The sequence below is a fragment of the Odocoileus virginianus genome, chromosome 5 (genome assembly GCF_023699985.2).
Source record: "Odocoileus virginianus isolate 20LAN1187 ecotype Illinois chromosome 5, Ovbor_1.2, whole genome shotgun sequence".
In the NCBI taxonomy this organism is placed as follows: domain Eukaryota; kingdom Metazoa; phylum Chordata; class Mammalia; order Artiodactyla; family Cervidae; genus Odocoileus; species Odocoileus virginianus.
Genome location: NC_069678.1, coordinates 85332122 through 85355907, shown reverse-complemented (window position 1 = coordinate 85355907; position 23786 = coordinate 85332122). Strand labels below are relative to the sequence as shown.

At 37.0% G+C, this 23786-nt stretch overlaps 1 protein-coding gene across 18 annotated transcripts in view; it reads right to left on the bottom strand.

Annotated features, from left to right (window-relative positions):
• Window positions 1–23786, bottom strand: part of SCMH1 (Scm polycomb group protein homolog 1) — a 212997-nt gene that overhangs the window by 115585 nt on the left and 73626 nt on the right. For 6 of the 18 annotated variants that reach the window (XM_020914690.2, XM_070468345.1, XM_020914699.2 and 3 more), the window contains 4 exons: window positions 16416–16484; window positions 15956–15979; window positions 7791–7861; window positions 845–1079 (listed from right to left, as the gene is read on the bottom strand). In XM_020914690.2, coding sequence (XP_020770349.2) covers window positions 845–1079; window positions 7791–7861; window positions 15956–15979; window positions 16416–16484 — 399 coding nt within the window. Of the gene's footprint in view, window positions 1–840; window positions 1080–7790; window positions 7862–8759; window positions 8903–15955; window positions 15980–16415; window positions 16485–23375; window positions 23506–23786 lie in introns of those variants that run through there. The other 12 variants (XM_020914692.2, XM_020914691.2, XM_070468346.1 and 9 more) reach the window with 10 other exon arrangements.

The window sequence follows — 23786 nt, the reverse complement described above, 5'->3', positions numbered from 1 at the left end:
TACTAAGAAAACAAGACTACTATCAAGGATAAAAGATACATGGACTTTCATTCACTGTGGTTTTTTTTATACTTTTGTATATGTTTGAAATTTTACATTACAAGTAAATTTTTTAAAGAAGGAAAATGTTAAATAACCACTTGGGGAGGTCTTTCAAATGACACTTTCCTCTAATGCTCATTTAATTTAGCACAGCCTCCTGAGGGGAACACAGCCTATAAGCCATCTCCATCCTCCAGTAAGACTCACTGCAATAGTGACTGACGGGAATTGATGAAATGTGCTTAATCACTCAGGTATACTGACACTAAAAAAAGGTGAATCTGATCTTGAAGAGAAAAATACAGTGGTGTCATTAAAGTAAAATAATGCATTTTACTTAATAATTGATTCAAAGTGAGAAAATTCCGAAGACCAAGTGAGAATTTAGGGGAAAGGAGATAAGGGATCTTTATGATAGTCACTCTTTCTAATGGGAGATTTTTCTCTCACTGCCTGTTGTGATTGTAGGATGTGGTAAAAGAGCCATGGTTTTTTGAGGCAAGTTCAATGGCAAGACCTTCTTTCATCCTTTTCCTCAGGGTAAATGGGACCTGACAATGAAGGATGAAGGGTGTGGTTTCTCATTAGAAAAAGGAGAGCTGAAGAGAAGCTTGGATATCACAAGTTAATGTAGAATGGGGAGGTCCAGATTTTACAGCTCATTTCATGTTAGCTGGGCCTTTCGGACCATACAAAAAAGAAGGCATGGGCAGGTGACCCTATGTTTTCTTCTAATACGACGTATAATTTGAGGAAGATAACTAATGGGCTAGGGAGAGCTTGGGTCCCCCATTCTACTCACCCAGAGGGGGCTGCAGCATACCCCCATTCTTCTCACAGTTCCCGATAGGCTGAATTTCAGCTGAGTCAACCAGCCGCCAGAAGTCATTCTTGTTGTCGCTGCCATCAAGGCGAAGGCGGAGGCGAGCACCTGTCAGTCCAACTACTGTGGCAATACAGGTAGATGTGGTGTTCCTGGGGTCCTGTGCTTCCAATTTCATGCTGATCTTGAACTCGTTGCTTGGAGGTGTGTAGGACTGAGGAGAACAAGCCATGGGGATTAGGCAGACTAAGAATACGTGGCATTTTCAGTAAGGATATTAGGCGATGGTACCTGAAAATTTATGCTTTGGATGCAAATTGATTACAGCTGAGTCAGGGACAACCCTTGTGAATTATTTCCTAATACCTAGGAAGGCTCTCATGAAAAAGAAACACTGAAATGTAAAGTGAAGGGGAAAAATTACTTTTCAGTGAAGCATCAAATACTGACTCACCAGTAAGAAAAGGATAAGAGTATCTCAAATGGTCCTTGCCTAAATGTGGTTTTTTATCCTATCTTCTCCAATTCCCTAACCCTCCAGGTATTCTTAATATTTTCTTTGCAGAAATCATCCTATTAAAATATCATATCCTTACTGTTTCTTCACGGAGTGCTTCAGTATGTCTACCATAGAGACTAACCAACGGGAATAGGTTATTTTTTTTACTTTGACATTAACTTAGAAATCAATTCCTGTTTTTTAAAAAAACAACTTCAAGTTATAATTGACATACAATGAACTACACACTTAGGTTGAGTACTGACATATGTATACACTCATGATACCACATACATCACAACACTCTGGAAACCATCATCACTATCAAGATAATGAACATGGACATACTCCCAAGTTTTGCATATCCCTTTATGATCTGTCCAGCCCTTCCCAGATCTCTCTTTCTCCAGGCAAACACTGCTTTACTTTCTATCAGTGTAGACTGTTTTGCATTTCTAGACTTAAAATGGACTCATACAGAATATACTTTTTTTTTTTGGATCTAGTTTCTTTCACTCAGCATAACCATTTTGATATTCATCCATTTGTTGAATGTATCAATAATTCATTTCTTTTTTGTTAAGACTCAGTTCTAAGAGCAGTTTTAGGTTCACAGCAAAACTGAGAGGAAGGTACAGAGATTATAAACATTTATAAACATCCTGCTCCAACACATGCAGTGTCTCCTCTATTTTCAGTATCTCCTAACACAGTAGGACATTTATTACAACTGATGAAACTACACTAACATATCATAATAACCCAAAGCCCATTATTTAGAGTAAGGTTCTCTCTTGGTGTTGTATACTCTATGAATTTGGTCTAATGGAGACATGTATCTATCATTATAGGATCATACAAAATAGTTTAACTGTACTAAAAAATCCTCTGTACTTGGCCTATTTATCCACTCAATCTCTGGCAACCACTGATCTTTTTACTGTCTCCATAGTTTTGCCTTTTCCAGAATGTCATATAGTTTGACACACAGTACACAGTTTTTCAGATTGGCTTTTTTCTCGTAGTAAGATGCATTTAAGTTTCCTCTATGTCTTTTCATGGCTTCACAGCTCATTTCTTTCTAGGGCTGAGTAATACTCCATTGTCTGGCTATACTACAGTTTGTTTATCCACTCACCTACTTAAAAAACATCTTGGTTGCTTCCAGGTTTTGGTGATTATGAATAAAGATGCAACAAAATCCATACACACATACACACACATATAAATACACACAAACACATGTTTTTGTGTGGACATAAATTTTCAACTTCTTTGGATAAATATCAAGGAATGCAATTGATGGATCATATGGTTAAGAGTATGCTTAGTTTACAAGAGATTTCACCAAACTACCTTATAAGATGTCTGTACCATTTTGCATTCCCACAAGCAATTAATGAGAATTCCTGTTGCTCCACATCCTTGCCAGTACTTGGTATTATCAGTGTCCTGGGATTTGACATTATAATATGTATGTAGTGGTATCTCACTGTTGTTTTAATTTGCATTTCTCTGATAATATATAATGTAGAACATCGTTTTTACGCTTGTCATCCGACCATCTTTGGTGAGATGTCTGTTAAGATCTTTGATCTTTTCTTGAGTTATTTTCTTACTTTGAGTTTTAAGTATTCTTTGTATATTTTGGGTAACAATCCTTTGTCAGACACGTCTTGTAAAAATATTTTCTCCCAGTCTGTGGCTTGTCTTCTCATTCTCTTGACAGTGTCTTTCATATAGTAGAAGGTTTTATTTTAATGAAGTTCAGCTTATCAATTATTTCTCTCATGAACTGTGCCTTTGGTTTGCACCTAAAAAATCATTGCCACACCTAAGGTCATCTTCAGTTCAGTTCAGTCGCTCAGTCGTGTCTGACTCTTTGTGACCCCATGAACTGCAGCACGCCAGACCTCCCTGTCCAGCACGCTAGGCTCCCTGTCCATCACCAACTCCTGGAGTTTACCCAAACTCATGTTCATTGAGTCAGTGATGCCATCCAACCATCTCATCCTCTGTCGTCTCCTTCTCCTCCTGCCTTCAATCTTTTCCAGCATCAGGGTCTTTTCAAATGAGTCAGTTCTTTGCATCAGGTGGCCAAAGTATTGGAGTTTCAGCTTCAGCATCAGTCCTTCCAATGAATATTCAGGACTGATCTCCTTTAGGATGGACTGGGTGGATCTCCATGTAGTCCAAGGGACTCTCAAGAGTCTTCTCCAACACCAGAGTTCAAAAGCATCAGTTCTTCAGCGCTCAGTTTTCCTTATAGCCCAAATCTCACATCCATACATGACCACTAGAAAAACCATAGCCTTAACGAGACGGACCTTTGTTGGCAAAGTAATGTCTTTGCTTTTTAATATGCTGTCTAGGTTGGTCATAACTTTTTTTCCAAGGAGTAAGCGTCTTTTAATTTCATGATTGCAGTCACCATCTGCAGTGATTTTGGAAAAAATAAAGTCTGTTTCCCCATCTATTTGCCATGAAGTGATGGGACCAGATGCCATGATCTTAGTTTTCTAAATGTTGAGCTTTAAGCCAACTTTTTCACTCTCCTCTTTCACTTACATCAAGAGACTCTTTAGTTCTTCATTTTCTGCCATAAGGGTGGTGTCATCTGCTATCTGGGGTTATTGATATTTCTCCCGGCAATCTTGATTCCGGCTTATGATTCATCCACCCCAGCATTTCTCATGATGTACTCTGCATATAAGTTATATAAGCAGGGTGACAATATACAGCCTTGATGCACTCCTTTCCCTATTTGGAAGCGGTATATTGTTCCATGTCCAGTTCTAACTGTTGCTTCCTGACCTACAGATTTCTCAAGAGGCAGGTCAGGTGGTCTGGTATTCCCATCTCTTTCAGAATTTTCCACAGTTTGTGGTGACCCACACAGTCAAAGACTTTGGTGTAGTCAATAAAGCAGAAATAGATGTTTTTCTGGAACTCTCTTGCTTTTTTGATGATCCAGCAGATGTTGGCAATTTGATCTTTGGTTCCTTTGCCTCTTCTAAATCCAGCTTGAACATCTGGAAGTTCATGGTTCATGTACTGCTAAAGCCTGGCTTGGAGAATTTTGAGCATTACTTTACTGGCCTGTGAGATGAGTGCAATTGTGCAGTAGTTTGAGCATTCTTTGGCATTGCCTTTTTTTGGGACTGCAATGAAAACTGACATTTTCCATCTTAGTATTCTCCTATGCTATCTTCTAGGAGTTTTAGTTTAGTGTTTTACAGTTAGGTGTGTGGTCTGTTTTGAATTAATTTTTTTGAAGGGTGTTAAGATCTGTATCTATCATCTTTTGATTCATGTAAGGACTGTGTGACCTTTTACATGATGAAATTACTATATTGTTATCTGATAATATCCTTTGCATCTGAAATATACTTTGATATTAATGTCATTTCAGCTTTATTATAATTTTTGATTCTTTTACTTTTAACCTGTTTTTATCTTTACATTTAAAGTATAATTCCTTGCAGGCAGTATATAATTGAGTCTTACTTTTTATCCAATATGACAATCTCAGCTTTTTAACTGAGGAATTTAGATAATTTACAACTGGATTATTGATACGGCTGGATTTAAACCTACCATTCTGCTATTTGTTTTCTATTATCTCAGTGGTTGCTTTGGGGCTTAAACATATTTAAATTATCAGTCTATCTTCAAGTAATACTACACTACTTCATGTATAAGAATTTTATAATAGTCTACTTAAATTTCTCCCCTTAAGTTATTGTTATTATATATTTTACTAATACATGTTATTATCTCTATAATACAATTATCATTATTTTATAGTCAATTATCTTTTATAGAGGCTTAATAAGAAATAACATTTTAAATATTTACCCTTGTAATTATCATTTCTAGTAACTTTCATTCCTTTGTGTAGATCTGTATTCTATCTGGTAACATTTTCCTTCTGCATGATGGTCTTTGTTTAACATTTGTAAGAGTGAGTGTACTAGTGATGAATTCCTTCAGTTTTTATGCATTTGAAAATATCTCTATTTTCCCCTCATTTTGGAAGATCTTTTTGCTGGATATAAGATTCATGGTTGACAGTTTTGATACTCTGAAGATGTTATTTAACTTTCTTCTTGTTTGCATTATGACAAGAAAATATAATGTCATTCTTATCTTAGTTTCCCTGCACATAAAGTGTCTTTTTTCCTCTGGCTGCTTGAAGATGTTCTCTATCACTAGTTTTGATAACTTATGACATGCCTTAGTATAATTTTATTCTTGTCTTTTTTTTTAGGAGATTCATTTAGCTTTCTGAATTTGCAGATTTTTAGGTTTCCTCAACTGTGAACAATTTTTTGTCATTTTATCTTCAAATGCTTTTCCAGTCCTCCATCTCTTTTCTTTTGGGTGGTCTAATTACATGGTCTATGAAGTTATCCCATGCTTCACTGATCTCTTTTTCATATTTTTAAAATACTTTTTTTTCCTGTGTGTTTCATTTTAGGTATCTTCTACTGCTATGTTTTCATATTTATTAATCTTTTCTTCCACCATTAATCCCATCTAGTGTATTTTTCATTTTGCTCAATATGTCTTTTTTTATATACTTCATGTCTCTGCTTAACTTTCAAACATATAGAACATAATTAAAATAACTGTTATAATGTTTTAATCTGCTATTCTAAGATCTGCAAAGGTTCTAAGTCTGTTTCAATTGGTTGATTAGTCTGTTCATTATTAGTTATGCTTTCCTGCCTCCTTATATATAGCCTGATAATATTTGACTAGATGCCAGACATTGTGACTTTTACCTGTTAGGTGCTGGATATTTTTGCATTCCCTTCTTGTGCTGTGTTCCCAGATGAAGTTAATTTACTTGGAAATAATTTAATCACATTGTTGCTGCTGCTGCTGCTAAGTCGCTTTAGTCGTGTCCGACTCTGTGTGACCCCATAGACAGCAGCCCACCAGGCTCCCCTGTCCCTGGGATTCTCCAGGCAAGAACACTGGAGTGGGTTGCCATTTCCTTCTCCAATGCATGAAAGTGAAAAGTGAAAGTGAAGTCACTCAGTTGTGTCCGACTCTTAGCAATCCCATGGACTGCAGCCCACCACGTTCCTTCGTCCATGGGATTTTCCAGGCAAGAGTACTGGAGTGGGTTGCCATTGCCTTCTCCGTAATCACACTGAGTCTAGCTTTTTAGTTTGTTAGGCAGATTCAAAGCATGCTTATCCTAAGGCTAATCATTTCCCACTACTGAGCAGGATTTTCCCAACTATTCCACATGAATTAGGAGATTTTCCAGTCTAGCTGGTGGTATAAGGCACTATTCCCAGTCTTGTGTGAGTACTAGGCTCTATCCTTTTACTATCCTTCTAATCCTTTCAGACAGTGTTTCCCTTGGCTTCGGATGCTCACATGCATATAACTGAGCAACAGTACTTGGATGAGTACTTGAAGCGGGCTCTCTGCAGCGCTCTCTTCTCTGAAACTCTGCCTTGCAAATTCCATCCCTGGGTTCTGAGTTCCATCCCCCTAATTTGACAGGGAGTCTCTCAGGCTCAGTCTGGGTTCTCCTTCCCTGGGCCATGGTCTCAAACTATTGTAAAGCAGTAAATCATAAGAAGCTCAACTCATTTGTTTTTTCCTCTCTCACAGATCACTGTTCTTGGCTGCCTGTTCTTCAGTAACTTGAAAACCATTATTTAATATATTTTGTCTTTTAAAATTATTTCAGGTGGAAATATGAATTTAGTTCCTATTATTTCAGATGAGCAAAGTCCTATTTTGTACTTTTATTTAGAGCATAGACAAAACTCAAACTCAAAGTGAAATGTTGACAGTTTGTGAAAATAACAATTGAATACTAAAAAGGAGGGAGATATAAACCATTTCCTGATGTGCAGCTCTATTTAGCAGCAGTACACTTCTCTGCTTACTAGACTTATCATGTACTGACAGTCAACATCATCTGTGCATTGTATGGGGAACTTAATCCTATGTGGGAAGCTCTAAATGATCTCCAATGAACTCCTAACACACTCCCCAATGGGATTCAGTGTCAACATTTTTATGGAAAGATAAGATTGTGGCAGGGGAGCTGAATTCAGAGATATGAATACTGCTCTACTTTCAAGAGTTGTCTAAGGGCTATAACTCTGTTTCCTATCTGCCTGAACTAAGAGCTGTAGTAAAAATTAGCAACTGTTTTCAGTAACACAGAGTATCTTCAAGGAGGTGAAGAAGGAAAAGGTGTTACTTGGGAAATTGGGGAGAATGTTTAAAACTCACAGCTGAGTTTTGAGTCTTGAAGTTGTATTCTTCCCATAGAAGTTTATTCTGGGGACTTCAGGTGAGAAGCCCAAGGGCTCCCACTTCATGTTTTGCTTGTCTAAGGACCAGAAAAAACTACTTGCCTCCCACCTTCTAAAGATGCTGAGAATCAATTACCTGCTTGAAGCAATGGACAGGCGCTGGGACTGAACATGTTTCTTTTAGGTATTTGTCCCAGGTAAAATGACCTGTAAAGGAAATAAAAATCTCTATCACAGTCAACTTCCTAAAAATTCTTTCAGGATGTAATCTACCCTAAACATTAGGCTATTTTCAGACTTGTTTGGAGCATAAGAAAACTTACATGGCCCTGTTTGCACTCAAAGGAGTATATTAGGGGGAAGAATCAAGGTGATCTGAGTGGATCATTTTAGATCAATGTTTTTTGAATCACCGTCTAAGATGACCTAAGGAATCTTTCACACCAGTCTCTAAAATGATCCAAAATGCTACAGCAAGTCATACCAGTGTCTCAAAGAAGTATTCAGGAAGCTCATGGAAAACAGAACAGAAGAGGCACAAAGTGGATGGGAAGATTCCTTCTGAACAATCTGACTACTGTAAAGGTCCCTTATTGCCATCAAATAAGTACTTTTAACATCCAGTGTGGCAGAATCCCACCATCTCAGCTCAGAAAGAAAAAAGAGGCTATCTTGAGACCCTGAGTAAGAGGAGTTGTTGGGGGCAGGAAAAGCCAGAATGAGATTATACTTGAATCTCACTCTAAAAGATGTTTCTCTCTCACCCACCTCAACCCACTCCTATTCTGGGCACTGTTGCATTGCTCTGAGGTGCAAAATGACCAAGGTCTGTTAATTTAGAGAAAAGTAGATCCTCAGTAGCATTTCTGATGAATAAGTTGGCAAATTTACAGAATCTTTTCAGCCTCTTGAGGTGGCCCTTAAAGTCTCTCAAAGTTTGAGGAACACTATGCTAGAGAAATAATCTTTAAGGTGACACTGACCTGGGGTCAGGGAAAACATTTTAAAGGATGGGTTATTAAACACATATCTTACTGAACCACAAAAGATTACCAGGTTCTTTATTAAAGGTTAAATCAATTACAAATATCCCCCTAATACCCACCTAGAGGTGACCCCATGATGGAGCAGGTAAGGTCCCAGAGACTCTCACAAGCTAAAACACTGTAGCAAACCAGCATTTCTTGAGGTTTCCTCTGCAGTGGAGCAGCACAGGGCCCCTTTGGGCCATGAAAAAAGCACTAGATGCTGGGAATAAAAATGAGTCACGGAATGATGAAATCTAAGTCACTCCAAAGACGATGCCAAGACTTTATACTCTATTGACTCTATAGCTTCTGTTTTAAAACTGGTTCCTTTCCCACCATCCTAACCAAGCCAAATAGATTTGGCTAGAAATCACAGTCAGTTCTGAACTATTTAATGAACTGGCCAATGACTGTGTGTGTGCATGCTAAGTTGCTTTAGTCCTGTCGGACTCTCTGTAACCCTATGGACTGGTGCCTGCCAGGCTCCTCTGTCCATGGGATTCTCCAGCAAGAATACTGAAGTGGTTTGCCATGCCCTCTTTCAGGGGATCTTCCTGACCCAGGGATCGAACCCCAGTCTCCTGCATTGGCAGGCACGTTGTTTAGCACTAGCGCCACCTGGTAGCCATCCCCTTCAGCCAATAATTAATCATTTTGAATAGACAGTCCAAGGGTAAATGCGATGAGTATCTCCTTAAGTCAAGATTTAAATAGCTTATTAGAATTTAATAAAGAGTTTTCTCTCAGCTGAGATGGCTTTTAAAGCAAAGACTTTCATCACTATTGGCTGTTAGAAAAAGAAAACATCAAGAATTATTATTCCATTCTTGCGAATAAATAAGTCAAATAGTAAGTTTTGGATCTGACGAGGCTGCAACTCTTGAACTCTAACACATACAGCAGTTCTACCCACTAAAACTTTCTCTGATAACAGAAAGTTCTGCATCCATGCTGACTAGTAAGATGGCCACTAGCTGCATGCCACTACTGAACACATGAAATGTGGCTAATATGAATGAGAAATTAAATTTTAAATGGCATTTAACTTCAATGTAAATTTAAATACCTATATGGGAATTACTGTAGAAGGCAGTATGGAAGAAGTTAGGTCAGTTCTGAGTTGCTTGTTACTATTTTGAGTTCTGACCAAAAACACCCAAGAGACTTTGGCTTTAAGATGTAATTACAGCAGCATCAGGGTACCAAAATAATCAGGGTATTATAGTTCTCTATTACATATAACAACTATGGTAATCAATTCCTATTACATAGGTTAAGAAACCCCACATCTTCCAATTTACTATCAACTGAATGAAAAAGAACCTCTTTGTTAAAAGCAGTCCATCCACTGAGGGTTCACTAGCTTCAACCATACCTAGATTAGTATTTTTTCTTAAATTTGACTGCTTATGCTGTTTATCATTTACTATCAATCAAGTAAGCTACAAAATAAGTTAATTTTTATTGACTCACTAAGAATATCTGAGTACCTATTATAATGCTCACAGTGAAACCAAACATCAAATCTACCACACTGCCAAGCACTAAAAATACCACAAAAGAAGTAGGACAGGCAACAAAGTATAGATCAGGGGTTGGCAAATTTTCTGTAAAGGACCAGACAGAAAAAATTTTACCCTTTGTAGGTCATTGAGTCTCTGTCACAAATACTCAACTTGTACATGGTAGCATGAAAACAGCCAGAGGCAATATGTAAATGAGTGAGCATGGCTGTGTTTCACTAAAACTTTATTTATAAAAACTGGCACTGGGTTGCATTTGGCCCCTAAATAGTAGTTTGTCAAACCTTGGGATATAATATCATTCTCAAATGCTACTTACCATCAAAATATACTAAATAATTTTTCTAACTTCTTTTTACAGTTCTGAGACCATCTTCAGAGGTTCTCATTCAGTAATCTCTTGAGTGTGGTCTGAGAATCTGTATTTTCAAAGCCTTCCTAAGTAATACTGATTAACTTCCATGCCTAGAAACTAATGGTATAATTGAAAGAATGTAATATTGAGAGTCAGAAGATGGTGGTTGAAGTCTTGTTTCTATACCTAAGTATCTTGAATAAATTATTTAACCCTTCCAAGCATCAGTTCATTTATCTGAAAGACAGACATAATATCCTACAAGATTATACACATACTCCTTCATTCAATAAATATTTATTAACCTCCTTTTAAGTGCAAAAGCACAGTGTTAAATATTAGGGGAACAAGATAGACATGGTTCTGAAATTCATGGAGCCTATAGTTTAGGGATAAGCAGAAGTAGTAAATTAATAATACAAATAATCTGCCACAATTATGATAAATTTAAGTTAATGAGGTAGTGCAGATTGCCTTGAGAATGTAGAAAAGGGAAATCTAATTCATACTTGGGTCAAGATTACTGTGAAGATTGACATTATTAACTAGTATAGTAGTACTTTAAAATTTCTGGAGTGATTTCAATTCATTATTCAATTCATTATTCATTCAAATGATGTTTGAGTATCTTTGTATGTGCCAGGCACTTCTTCTAAATGCTAGGATAAGGCAGGAGGTCCCTGCCCTTACGGAATTTATATTCCAGTGCATAATGAGGCACAAGTAACACAAAGTCAAATAAATAAGGTAGTAAGTGATAAGTATTTGAAGGACATAAAAAAATGATATGTGACAGAGACTGGGAATCATCTTAGATGGTGAAATTACAGACCGATCTTCTAGATAGGAAACATTTGGGGTGAAACCTTATAGATGAGATAAAGTCAGTCATCTCATTTACACTGCTGAATAATACTTATGAAAGTATTTTATAAACTCTAACACACATACTACCATATGACAGTTACGTCTATTATTAGTAAATAAGATTGGCTTAAGACAAGGTCATGGCATCCGGTCCCATCACTTCATGGCAAATAGGTGGAGAAACAGCTGAAACTGTGACAGACTTTATTTTCTTGGGCTCCAAAATCACCACAGATGGTGACTGCAGCCATGAAATTAAAAGATGCTTGCTCCTCAGAAGAAAAGCTATGACAAACCTAGACAGCATAGTAAAAAGCAGAGACATTAGTTTGCTAACAAAGATCCATCTAGTCAAAGCTATGGCCTTTCCAGCAGTCGTGTATAAAAGTTGGACCATAAAGAAGGCTGAGTGCCAAAGAATTGATGCTTTGAACTGTGGTGTTGGAGAAGACTCTTAAGAATCCCTTGGACTGCAAGGAGATCAAACCATCCAATCCTAAAGAAAATCAATCCTGAATATTCATTGGAAGGACTGATGTTGAAGCTGAAGCTCCAATACTTTGGCCACCTGATGCGAAAAACTGACTCATTAGAAAAGACCCTGATGCTGGGAAAGATAGAAGGCAGGAGGAAAAGGGGACAACGGAGAACAAGATGGTTGGATGGCATCACCACCTCAATGGACATGAGTCTGAGCAAGCTAGGGGAGAGGGTGGAGGGCAGGGAAGCCTGGTGTGCTACAGTCCATGGGGTTGCAAAGTGTCAGACACGAATGAGTGACTGAACAACAACAACAAAGATCGCTGCCCTGAAGAGATTTACAAACTACATAAAGTACAAATACTTTAAAAATTAACAGCTCCCTAAGTTGTAAAACACAAAAAAGATCATGCTGAACGCATGAATTCCTTTCTCTAATATTCACTCATTCAACAAATATTTACGGTGCAACTATTATACGCCAAGCTCAATTCCAGGCACAGGTGATACACAGCAAAGAACAAAACAGCCAAAATCTCTGCCCACATGGAGCTTACATTCTAAGGGGGAAGAGACACAATAAATAAACAAGTAAACATAATTCAGTTGATCCAGAAGGTTACAGAGAAACCACATAATAATTATAAAATTTCTAGCCCATTTCAAATAAGGAAAAAATAAGGCAAGGTAGGAGGGGAAAAGAGTGCTGAGAGTATGTATGCTATTTTAGGCAGGATGGTCAAGAAAGGCATCTTGATGAGGTGATATAAAAGCTGAGACCTGAATGGTCCCTCCAGCCTCTACTTAAATAATCCCAATGATGAGAAATTTATTATTCAGCTATGATTCAATAGCACAAATGAATAGATTTTAACCATTAGAATCAGCCAAAATCTACCTTCTTCTAAATCTTTACCCATTGACATTAGACATAATATATCTAATCCCCTAAATATGTCCCAAATCCTTCAACTGCTCCTAATTTAAAATGGTTACATCAGGCACTTCCATTCATGCTGGCTACTGTTCTGTTGACATTCCTCAACAAGAACTCTATTTAGTTCCACCTAAAGTGTGGAGCCCAAATCCTTAAGAGCAATAAAGACAGTCACAGTCTACTTTTGGCCATGCTGTGCAGCATGTGGGGTCTTAGTTCCCCAACCAGGGATTGAACCTGTGTCCCTGGATTTGGGAGCTCAGAGTCTAAACCACTGGACTGCCAGGGAAGTCCATTTTATGAACTTTAAAAACCTTCACTGTTTAACCCAGTGTCTGAAACTTGAGAGAGGCAACATAAAAGTTTGAAAAGTGAGTGAATGAAAAGAAGCAAGCCAGTAATGGTCCTACTCTTTTCTGGACTAGTGAAATCACACCTGGGAAATTTATGTGAACTATTCCTTGAGAGGGACAGAACGAAGCAACACCTAAATGGTGACCTAATGATCAAGAGACACAAAACCATGTCACATGAGGACCAGCTGAAGGAAGAATCACCATTTAGCATGAAAGTCTTAGAGCCATTTCTTTATCCATCCATCCAACAAGTATTTATAGTGTGGATCAAGGAAGTGTGCTGGAGATACAACCATGGTCAAAATATTGTCTTGCCTTCACAAAGCTTCAACTTAAGGCTTCTAAGTTAAAATGTAAAAGGATAAGCAAGGAGTTAGCCAAAGAGAGACCTGTTGTTTCAGAAAGAAAAGCATGTATGAGGGCCCAGAAATGAAAAAAAGGCAGTTCTAAAACCGGAATCTTTCAGTATGACTACTGGGTAGATAAAAATGATTTAGAAAAGAGGTTGTCAATAAAAGCAGTGTTTGGGTTTCAGAGTCTCATATGCAACACTAAGGAAAAGAGGAAGCACAAAAGGATTTGTAGGAGAAAGCATCCTGTCTACAATGTGAAGAATGGATTTTAGGAGGGTAAGACTGGAGGCAGGAAACTTTTTTATTAGGAAGCTTTTCTAATAAGCTAGCTATAAGATGATGGCTGCTTGAACTAGGAAGTGTTAACAGAATGACAGTGAGAAAGCAGTCCTTAGAGCTGCTTTCAAATAACTAGAGGCTGGTCAGTGAAAAACTGGCTAAACCTATACATATGGCTTTAAAAGTTATAGGTAGCACTAATAGAATCAACAAAGAAACAAATTTTGGCCCAATAAATATTTGTTTAAACATGAGTGAGTTGCTTGAGAAGGTTTTAAGTCCCTAACAACTTTGGGGAGAGTTCAAGATAAGACATTTTACAAGAAATACAAAATGTTGGAATTTTGAAATGCAGGCCAAGGTAGATTTCCAAACTCTGAGATTCTAAAAATCTACTGAATTTTCTTTCAGTGTGGTATTTGAGGGTACCCTCTATGTCTGATGGAAAAAATGAAATACCCAAGGTTAATTTATCAGAGGCTCTGCCTGCCTTCGCTACCTCTACTCTCACAACAAAAAACATACTTGCACATTTTAACATCACTTTATGTAAATATTTTAAACTGAATAGCCACCTCTCACAATTCTGTCAACAAAACAGGTTGTTCACAACATACCTTAAATATCACTGAACTAGAACTATTATCATCATTCACATTAGCAACAAACCCCCAAACTGCAGCAACTATTACTGAGTACCTTCTGTTTGTCTGCACCACGCCACACTATGTTCAATATTTCCCCTGTTAATTATAACCTGAAAAGTAGGTTTTATTCTCATCTTAAAGATGAGGAAATAGACTAAGAAAGATTAAAAATTTTTTTAAGTCATAAAACTGGTTAGTGAGGAAAAGGAATTTGAACCCAGGCCTATCTGATTCTTATGCCATGGTTTTTTAACCACACACCAGTACCTTAGAAAGCATGAGGAAAGTTTTAAGGAAAAATAAAAAGTGACCATCATTTATTGTTTATCAAGTATCAGGCCCTTTACCTGCATTATTTAATTTCATTCATTTCTTCAGCTCATAATCAAACAATGCTTCACTTCAAAGAATGTCACAAGATTTGACTTAAAAGGCTGAGGATAGTTGCTGAACAAATGAAAATAATAATCTTCCAAAGTTGAAAAGTATTTGAGAATTTTTAAGATGTTTTCACATCCATTAGTTCATGTAATCTCAATAACCCTGTGAAGCAGGTAGAGTGGGATTATCATCCCCATTTACAAATCAGAAAACCAAGGATTAGTGTCACACACTTACTAAATGGCAAAGTTGGCCTTCAAAGAATACAGGAGTTCTGACTTCTAGTCTAGTGTTCTACTACTTTACAGCACCGTCTTTGTCAGTGGGCAATGAAAGTAATATGTTGTCAGAAGAAAAGGAAAGAGGGAGCAAATGGAAAATGATGATAATAGGATTGAACACAGGAAGTTGCAATAACAAAATATGTAACAATACTTCAACAAAAACTGATAAAGGTATCAGGCTATCAATATTTAAGTAAAATGCAGGATTTTAAAGAACTCTTAAGAAGTTAAGACTGACATTTATGTAGGAACTCGGAAAGCTGATTGAAAAATATTGCCATTAGTTTCATTTCTGAAATCCTAGTCCTGAAGTACACTATTTAGGGATGAAAACCAAATGCAGTATCAGGGTGACTCCTGTTATCTGACATCTTAATATTTTGGTTTTTATTTAGTTAAAAAAAAACAACTTAGAAAATCTTCAGGTTTAATTTCAGTTCAGTATATCTCATGAATAATTTCTTTTGGGAAAATGTCACCAAATTCTAATTTACGGACAAAGGGGCTTTGTTTTAGCTCTAGATTTAAGGAACTAATAAGAAGTAACTTGCAGCTTGGTTTCAGTCCCCATTCCTTATTGTGCTCATGTAATTAACTACCTTCTCCCTTTGGTTAGCTGAGTCTGTGGCCTCCTGATGAGGAGAGCCTGACATGAGAGCAAAGGGGAGCTGCATGGGCTCGTTAGGCAGACAAGAGCACAGGGCTCACCAGCTCAGGAGACAAGGGCGCATGGAATTCTTCCCGAGTTACACTCTAATCCCGGGCACAGTAATTTCCCATACGTAACAGAAACACAAGAAAAATATCTTACCTAGCTCCAGGATGTCAGTAGCTTCTATTAAAGAAAAAAATGTTACAGCATAAGTCATCATGAAAAACACACCTAAATGATAGAACAGTGAGATTCTGGAGTAAAATGAGGGCTTGAGAGTTTGTGTAGTTCAAGTCTCTCATTTTAAAAGATACTAAGTTTATTACTAGTGTTTGTGGAAGTATACCACTCAATTCCGCCTTATTAAAAACTGGAAATCCAGAGAGGCTAAACAACTGTACCTAAAGCTAATTTGGGATTGTTTGAACTCATAATCTACATTTCCTGATTTCATGCTCAAATCAAAGTATACTGCTTTTGACAGATACCTCTACAAACTATATTTGCTTGTGTTTTAACCAGAGTTCTTGGTACTCTCAGACCTCTAAAAAAAAAAAGGCTCTGTGGTAAGAGATGTCAAATTAAATTTTTCCATGATAAATACAGCTTTTTTTCTTACCTTGATATTGGGATGCAGACTCTGATAGATGACCATATTTATGTTTTCTAACATCATTCCAGTCTATTACTGCAGGAAGAGAGAAAACAGTCATGTGGAAAGAAAGTAAAAGTTTCAATAGTTCTCCAATTTAGCAGTATGTTCCAACAGTTTTTGAGAAAGTAATCTACTTTTGAGATTCTAGTCTAAGGAAATAACCCAAAGTACAGAAAAAGAGATTTTATTTAAAAAAATTTTAGTATCCTTTATAATAACAAAAAATTGGGATGGAAGGGATACTTAGATGTTCAACACAGAAGACTGATTAAGATACTGAAATACATTTGTTATATGATGAAGTATTTTGCAGCTGTTAAATTTTTACAAGTCTAAGTGGGGAAATGTTTTAGTTATAATGTTATCTGGTAAGATAAAGGATCAAAAACTATATGCAAGGAATAATCACAATTACATAAAAAACTGAAGACAAAGAACACCTATGTTATAGGCTGCATTGTGTTCTCCCAGAATTCATATTGAAGTAATAATTTCTCAATACCTCAGAAGGTGACATTGGAAGTAGGGTCTATGAAGAAGTAAGTAAGTTAAAATGAAATCTAATTTTAGGGTGGACCCTAATCCAATATGACTGGTGTCCTTATAAGAAGAGGGAAATCTGGACAGAGACAATGATAGAGAAAAGACATGTGAAGACACAGGGGGAAAACAGACATTCACAGGCCAAAGGAAGAAAAAAAAAAAAACCCTGCTGACACCTTGATCTTGCACTTATAGCCTCCAGAACTGTAAGAAAATGTCTGTTGTTTAAATCACCCAGTCTGTAGCCTTTGTTATAGAAGGTCTATCCAGTAAACTAAAACAACCCTAAAAATTATCACGAGAAAAAAACAAAACAAAGCAAATATAAACAACAGGTTATCTTTGGGTGGTGGTACTGTTTTTCTCCCCTTTCTAATCTCAAATATTTTCAGATTTTTTAAATACAGAGTATGTATTACTTATATAATAGAAATATATTTTCCTTGCTTGAAAATTGAGATTCATCTACTCACCCCAGTACTTTATTACCATTATTTGCCCATCTTCTTTACCACCGAATGGTACCACTTTTTTTTTTTTTTTAAACCATTATTTACCCATTTACCCACTTCCCTTCTTACCCAGCTCAGATTCTATGGTCCCTCACTAAAATCACTCCCTGGCCAATAGTCTTCAATTCCTTCCACCTGTTTTTTTTGTTGTTGTTGTTGTTAAACTTGACTACTAAAGCCTCAACCCTAACTTGGCTAAAACCACTTCTCTGCCTGTATCATGCCTACCCCAACAGATCACAAGTGCTAAAGAAAAACAAGTGGAAGCTTACTGGTCTCACCTTAAACTCATGGCTACAATGTCAATGCTACTTATCACTGTCTAGGAATCAAACCACATTTCCCTTCCATGCTTGCTTTTCTCCTTTCCAAAAATATAAATTCATGTATTTTTCTCTCTAATGCTGAAGAAGCTGAAGTTGAACGATTCTATGAAGACCTACAAGAATTCTTAGAACTCACACCAAAGAAAGATGTCCTCTTCATCATAGGGGCTAGAATGCAAAAGTAGGAAGTCAAGAAATACCTGAAATAACAGGCAAGTTTGGCCTTAGAGTACAAACTGAAGCAGGGCAAAGGCTAACAGAGTTTTGTTATAACAGACACCCTCTTCCACGAACACAAGAAATGACTATACATGGACATCACCAGGTGGTCAGTAACAAAATCAGACTGATTTTATTTACTCTTTTTGCAGCCGAAGATGGTGTAGTTCTAGACAGTCAGCAAAAAAGACCTGGAGCTGACCGTGGCTCAAATCATTAGCTTCTTATTGCAAAATTCAGGCTCAAGTTGAGAAAGTAGGGAAAACCACTGGGCCATTCAATTATGGCCTAAATCAAATCTCTTATGATTACACAGTAGAGGTGATGGATAGATTCAAGGGACCAGATCTGGCAGACAGACTGCCTGAAGAACTATGGATGGAGGTTCCTAACACTGCACAAGAGGTGATGACCAAAACCATCCCCAAGAAAAAGAAATGAAAGAAGGCAAAGTGGTTGTCTGAGGAGGGCTTACAAATAGCTGAGAAAGGAAAAGAAGCAAAAGACAAAGGAGAAAAGGGAAAGAGAAATTCTTTCGAGTTCAGAGGGTAAAGAATGCAGAGTTGCAGAGAACAGCAAGGAGAGATAAAAAAGTCTTCTTAAGTGACCAATGCAAGGAAATAGAGGAAAACAACAGAATGGGAAAGACTAGCAATCTCTTTAAGAAAACTGACGATACCAAGGGAACATTTTAGGCACAATAAAGGACAAAAACAGCAAGAATGTAACAGAAGCAGAAGAGGGTAAGAAATGTGGCAAAAATACACTGCACAAATTAAGAACTGTACAAAAAAGCTCTTAAAGACCCAATTAACCACGATTATGTGGTCACTCACCAGACATCCTGGAGTGGGAGGTCAAGTGGGCCTCAGGAGCATTACTACGAACAACACTAGTGGAGGTGATGGAATTCCAGTTGAACTATTTAAAATCTTAAAAGATGATGTTGTTAAAGTGTTGCACTCATTATGCCAGCAAATTTGGAAAACTCAGCAATGACCACAGGACTGGAAAAAGGTCAGTTTTCATTTCAATCCCAAAGAAAAGCAATGCCAAAGAATGTTCAAATTACTGTATAATTGTACTCATTTCACATGCCAGGAAGATTTTGCCTAAAATCCATCAAGTAAGGCTTCAGCAGTATATGAACTGAAAACTTCCAGATGTTCAAGCTGGATTTAGAAAAGGTAGATGAACCAGAGATCAGATTGCCAACATATGCAGGATCATAGAAAAAGCAAGGGGATTCAAGAAAAACATCTGCTTCTGCTTCATTGACTAGGCTAAAGACTTTGACTGTATAGATCACAACAAACTATAATATTCTTAAAGAGATAGGAATACCAGATCACCTTACCTGCCTCCTGAGAAACCTGTATGCAGGAAGAGAAGCAACAGTTAGAACCAGACATGGAACAACAAACTGGTTCAAAATTGGGAAAGGAGTATGTCAAAGCTGTATATTGTCACACTGATTATCCAACTTACATGCAGAATACATCATGCAAAATGCCAGGCTAGATGAATCACAAGCTGGAATCAATTATCGCTAGGAGAAATATCAACAACCTCAGATATGCAGATGATACCACTTTGATGGCAGAGAAGTGAAGAGGAACTAAATAGCCTATTGATGAATGTGAAAGAGATGAGTGAAAAGCTGGCTTAAAACTCAGCATTCAAAAAACTAAGATCATGGAATCCAGTCCTATCACTTCATTGCAAACAGATGGGGAAAATGTGGAAACGGTATTGGATTTCATTTCTTGGGGCTCCAAAATCACTGTGTACGGTGACTGCAGCCACAAAACTAAAAGATGCTTACTCCTTGGAAGAATAGCTATATCAAACCTAGATAGTGTTTTAAAAAGCAGAGACATCACTTTGCCGACAAAGGACTGTCTAGTCAAAGCTATGGCTTTTCTAGCAGTCATGTATGGATGTGAGAATTGGACCATAAAGAAAGCTGAACACCAAAAAATTGACACTTTCGAACTGTGGTGCTGGAGAAGACCCTTGAGAGTCCCTTGGACTGCAAGGAGATCAAACCAGTCAATCCTAAAGGAGATCAGTCCTGAATATTCATTGGAAGGACTGATGCTGAAGCTGAAGCTACAACACTTTGGCCATCTGATGCGAAGAGCTGACTCACTGGAAAAAACTCTGATTTGGGTAAAACAGAGGGCAAGAAGACAAGCGGATGACAGAGGATGAGATGGTTGGATGGCATCACTGACTCAATGAACATGAGTTTGAGGAAACTCAGGAAGATAGTGATGGACAGGAGAAGCCTGGTGTGCTACAGTTCATGGGGTCACAAAGAATCAGACACGACTGAGCAACTGAACTGAACTAGTGAATGAACAACAAGAACAACAACAATTTTTCACTTTCTTCATATTCCAAATATTCCCTCCTTAACCTTCACTCTTAGGGGATGACATTAATTCAGGGCTTATTGAGAACAACAAAAATAAACCTTCTATATGCCACACATTTCAGGAAGATTCAGACTTAATCTTGTCTAGTGGTATGTCCTCAAAGCATAATATAGTAAGTAGCAGGTGTTCAGTTAATAATTGGTGATTTAATGAATCTACTTATTCATCATTCTTTCTGATTCTTCTCCTACTTCTGTGGATGAAACATCTCTGATTTTAAGCAACTGCCCACCCTACATTTTTGCTCCAGATCCCATTTCCTCTCATCTTCTTAAGGACTTTGCAAGTATTTCCTCTATAACAGACCATTTACATCAGTATTGTTATTGCTTTGTCATCACCTATCAAAACAAACACACGAAAACCCCCAAATAAATATGCTCTCCCCAACCCTCTCTTAATTTCACACATATGCTTCCTGCTATATCTTTCAATTTTTCTACTCTCTTTCATGGGAAAACTTATTTTAAGAGTTGTCTTAAAGGCAATGAATTATTGCCTCCTCACTTCCTCATATTATGTCCTCATTTTAAAGGTTTTTCTTTTTTTTGCTCACCACTCCACTATGATTACTTCCAAATTCATATTTCCAGCACTGGCCTCTACTTGGAATTCTATACTTACACATACAGTAGTTGTATATGTACTTCAGGCCTTCTCTACATGGTTTTCAATCAGATATTTCAAACTTAGCTAAAACAGAACACTGATTGTCAAGCTGTTCTTCTTTTTGTCCTCCCCAAACCAGTAGCTGGCATCTCCATCACCTAGCTCTTCAAGCCAAAATCCCTGAAATTATCTTTGATCCCTATATTTCCTCTATATTCACATTCAATCCATCAGTAGGTTCTGTTGGGCCATATCCCAATCCATCCACCACTCAATCTCATGACTCACAGTCTAGTTTGAGTCACTATTACCTCTTATCTGGACCATTACAAAGTCTGCTAACATGTTCCTGCTTCTACTTTTGCCCTACTCCAACTTATTCTCCACAAAAGAGTCAGAAGGAGCATTTTAAAACACAAGACAGATAATATCATTTATCTGCTTAAGGACCTCAAATAACTTCCCTCAGAGTTAAGGGTGCCTTACAAAGCTATGCAAGATCTGGCTACTGCCATTTCTCTGATCTTCTTTGTTATGATTTTTCCCTTTTTCACTACATGCCAGTCACACTTGCCAGGGTCTCACTCCAAGTGTTTGCCTTTTCTCCTGGTTTGATGTCCCCAGTCTTTCTAGTAACCTGCTATGTTTATCTCTAAATCATGAATAAAAATTACAAACTTGATCAGGCTTTAAAATGACTGACAGAGATATTAGGGCATCATAACTGAATTTATGTTTCAAATTTTCTTAACTATTTTATGTAAAGACAGAAATGATGCCATGAAACACTACATTAGACCCGCTCTGTCCAACTTGGTAGCTACTAGTCATACATACACAGCTACTAAGCATTTGAAATTTGGCTAGTGTCACTGAGGAAGTGAATTGCTTTAATGTTTATTAATTTAAACTCAAAAATTAACATTTGGTGCAGTTTGGGGGAAAGCTTTTTAGGTGAAACTCGGTATGAGAATCTACTTTTTCAACAGCAGATTTTTTGAAATATAAGTACAGGTCAAGTACTTCTGACAAAACTTAGTGTTTGAATTGAGATGTTCTGTATATAGAACATATACCAGATTCTAAAGACTGAGTATTTAAAAAAAAATGAATACAGAATAGCTCATTATGTATTTTTATATTGGTTACAGGTTAAAATAGTATTTTAGATATAGTGTATTAAATAAAATATCCTCTTATTTATTTACCTTTTTTAACGTGGCTACTAGAAAAATCTAAATTATGTATGTGACTTGCATTGTATTTTTATTGGACAGTGCCATGTTGGAAAATTGTAGTTCAATGTAGCTGCAGCAGAGGCGTATAAAGGGTATGATAAGAAAGTGAAATGTAGTCAATGGTGGATACACGCACACACACACACACACACACACACACACACACACACACACTACATCTGAGAAAGCAGATCTGTAAGCAAGAGGAAACCACTGGGAAAGAAGTGGAGGTGAGGGATGGAGGACAGAATACACTAGTGGCCCATGGAATCTTGGCTCTGGAGGCTCATTATACTCTCGTTTTTCATGTGGCTTGGTTGTTCAACCTGCTTAGTAATTAAAAGAATTCTAACTATTTCAAATGTAGTGGTAGAAGAAAAGGCTTCTGAGAAAACATCATGATTTTTGTGTCAAGTGGAAGAGCAAGCTTGACTTAATCTCAGACAAAACAAATCATCCCATCTGAGTAAAAACCAAGGGATAAGACATAATAAACTCGAAAACTATGTTTAACTATATAGAGATTTTATCTTTAAAGATTTCTGACAAGGTTCTTAGTTTGCACAAAACTAAAATTTTGTTTAGAATCTAAACTCTGAAATTTGCAAGATATTTTTCTACTAAATTCCACTAATACTATTAAAATGTGACCATAGCAAAAGGCAAGAATGCATTACCTTCCAGAAATGACTATAAATTTTAATGACATTTAAGAAATACAAAGTGTCTAGCACAGTGCTTAAGGGAGAACAAAGTCATTAAATAATAAGTTTTCATTTCTTTCTTTCTTAGTAATAATCTCTAGTCTGGCTAAACTGTCATAAAAATATTTCTAGGTATTTAAAAAGTATTTAAAAAGAAAAACTTCCAAACTCTACTCACAATCTTGAAAATTGATGCTAATGATAAAAAGACATCATGGTTAGAAGAAAAGGATAACGAGTAACATAATTAGAAACGAAGAATTCCTTAAACTCAGTCCTTGCCAAATCTTTCAACCACTCTTACCTCCAGGATGGGGTAAAAATATACTTACCACTAGGCTGCATAGTCAATAGACTACAAACTGGTCAGGGAGTTTAAAGGTTTGGGATTTACCCCTGGATCCACCAATACTTTGCTCTGACCTCTGACAAGTCAGTTTCTCTGTATGTTAATTTCTCCATCTGTAAAATGGGGATGGGAGGAAGTGGGACACTTATTACCCTGGAAAGGACTGAAACTTTACTAGTATTAACATACTGGACTACATTATAGGAAAAGTAGGACATTTACATATAATATTTTTGCTTATTCAAATATCTCAGGGTTGGAGAGTACCTTATGGTAAGTACCACAGGTTAAATTTAATTAAGCATCAGTCTTCACAGAAATAAAAAATACAATATTCGCCAAATTTCGTCTCACGCAAACATCAAATTTCCAACTATTCAGGGTAAACTAGAAA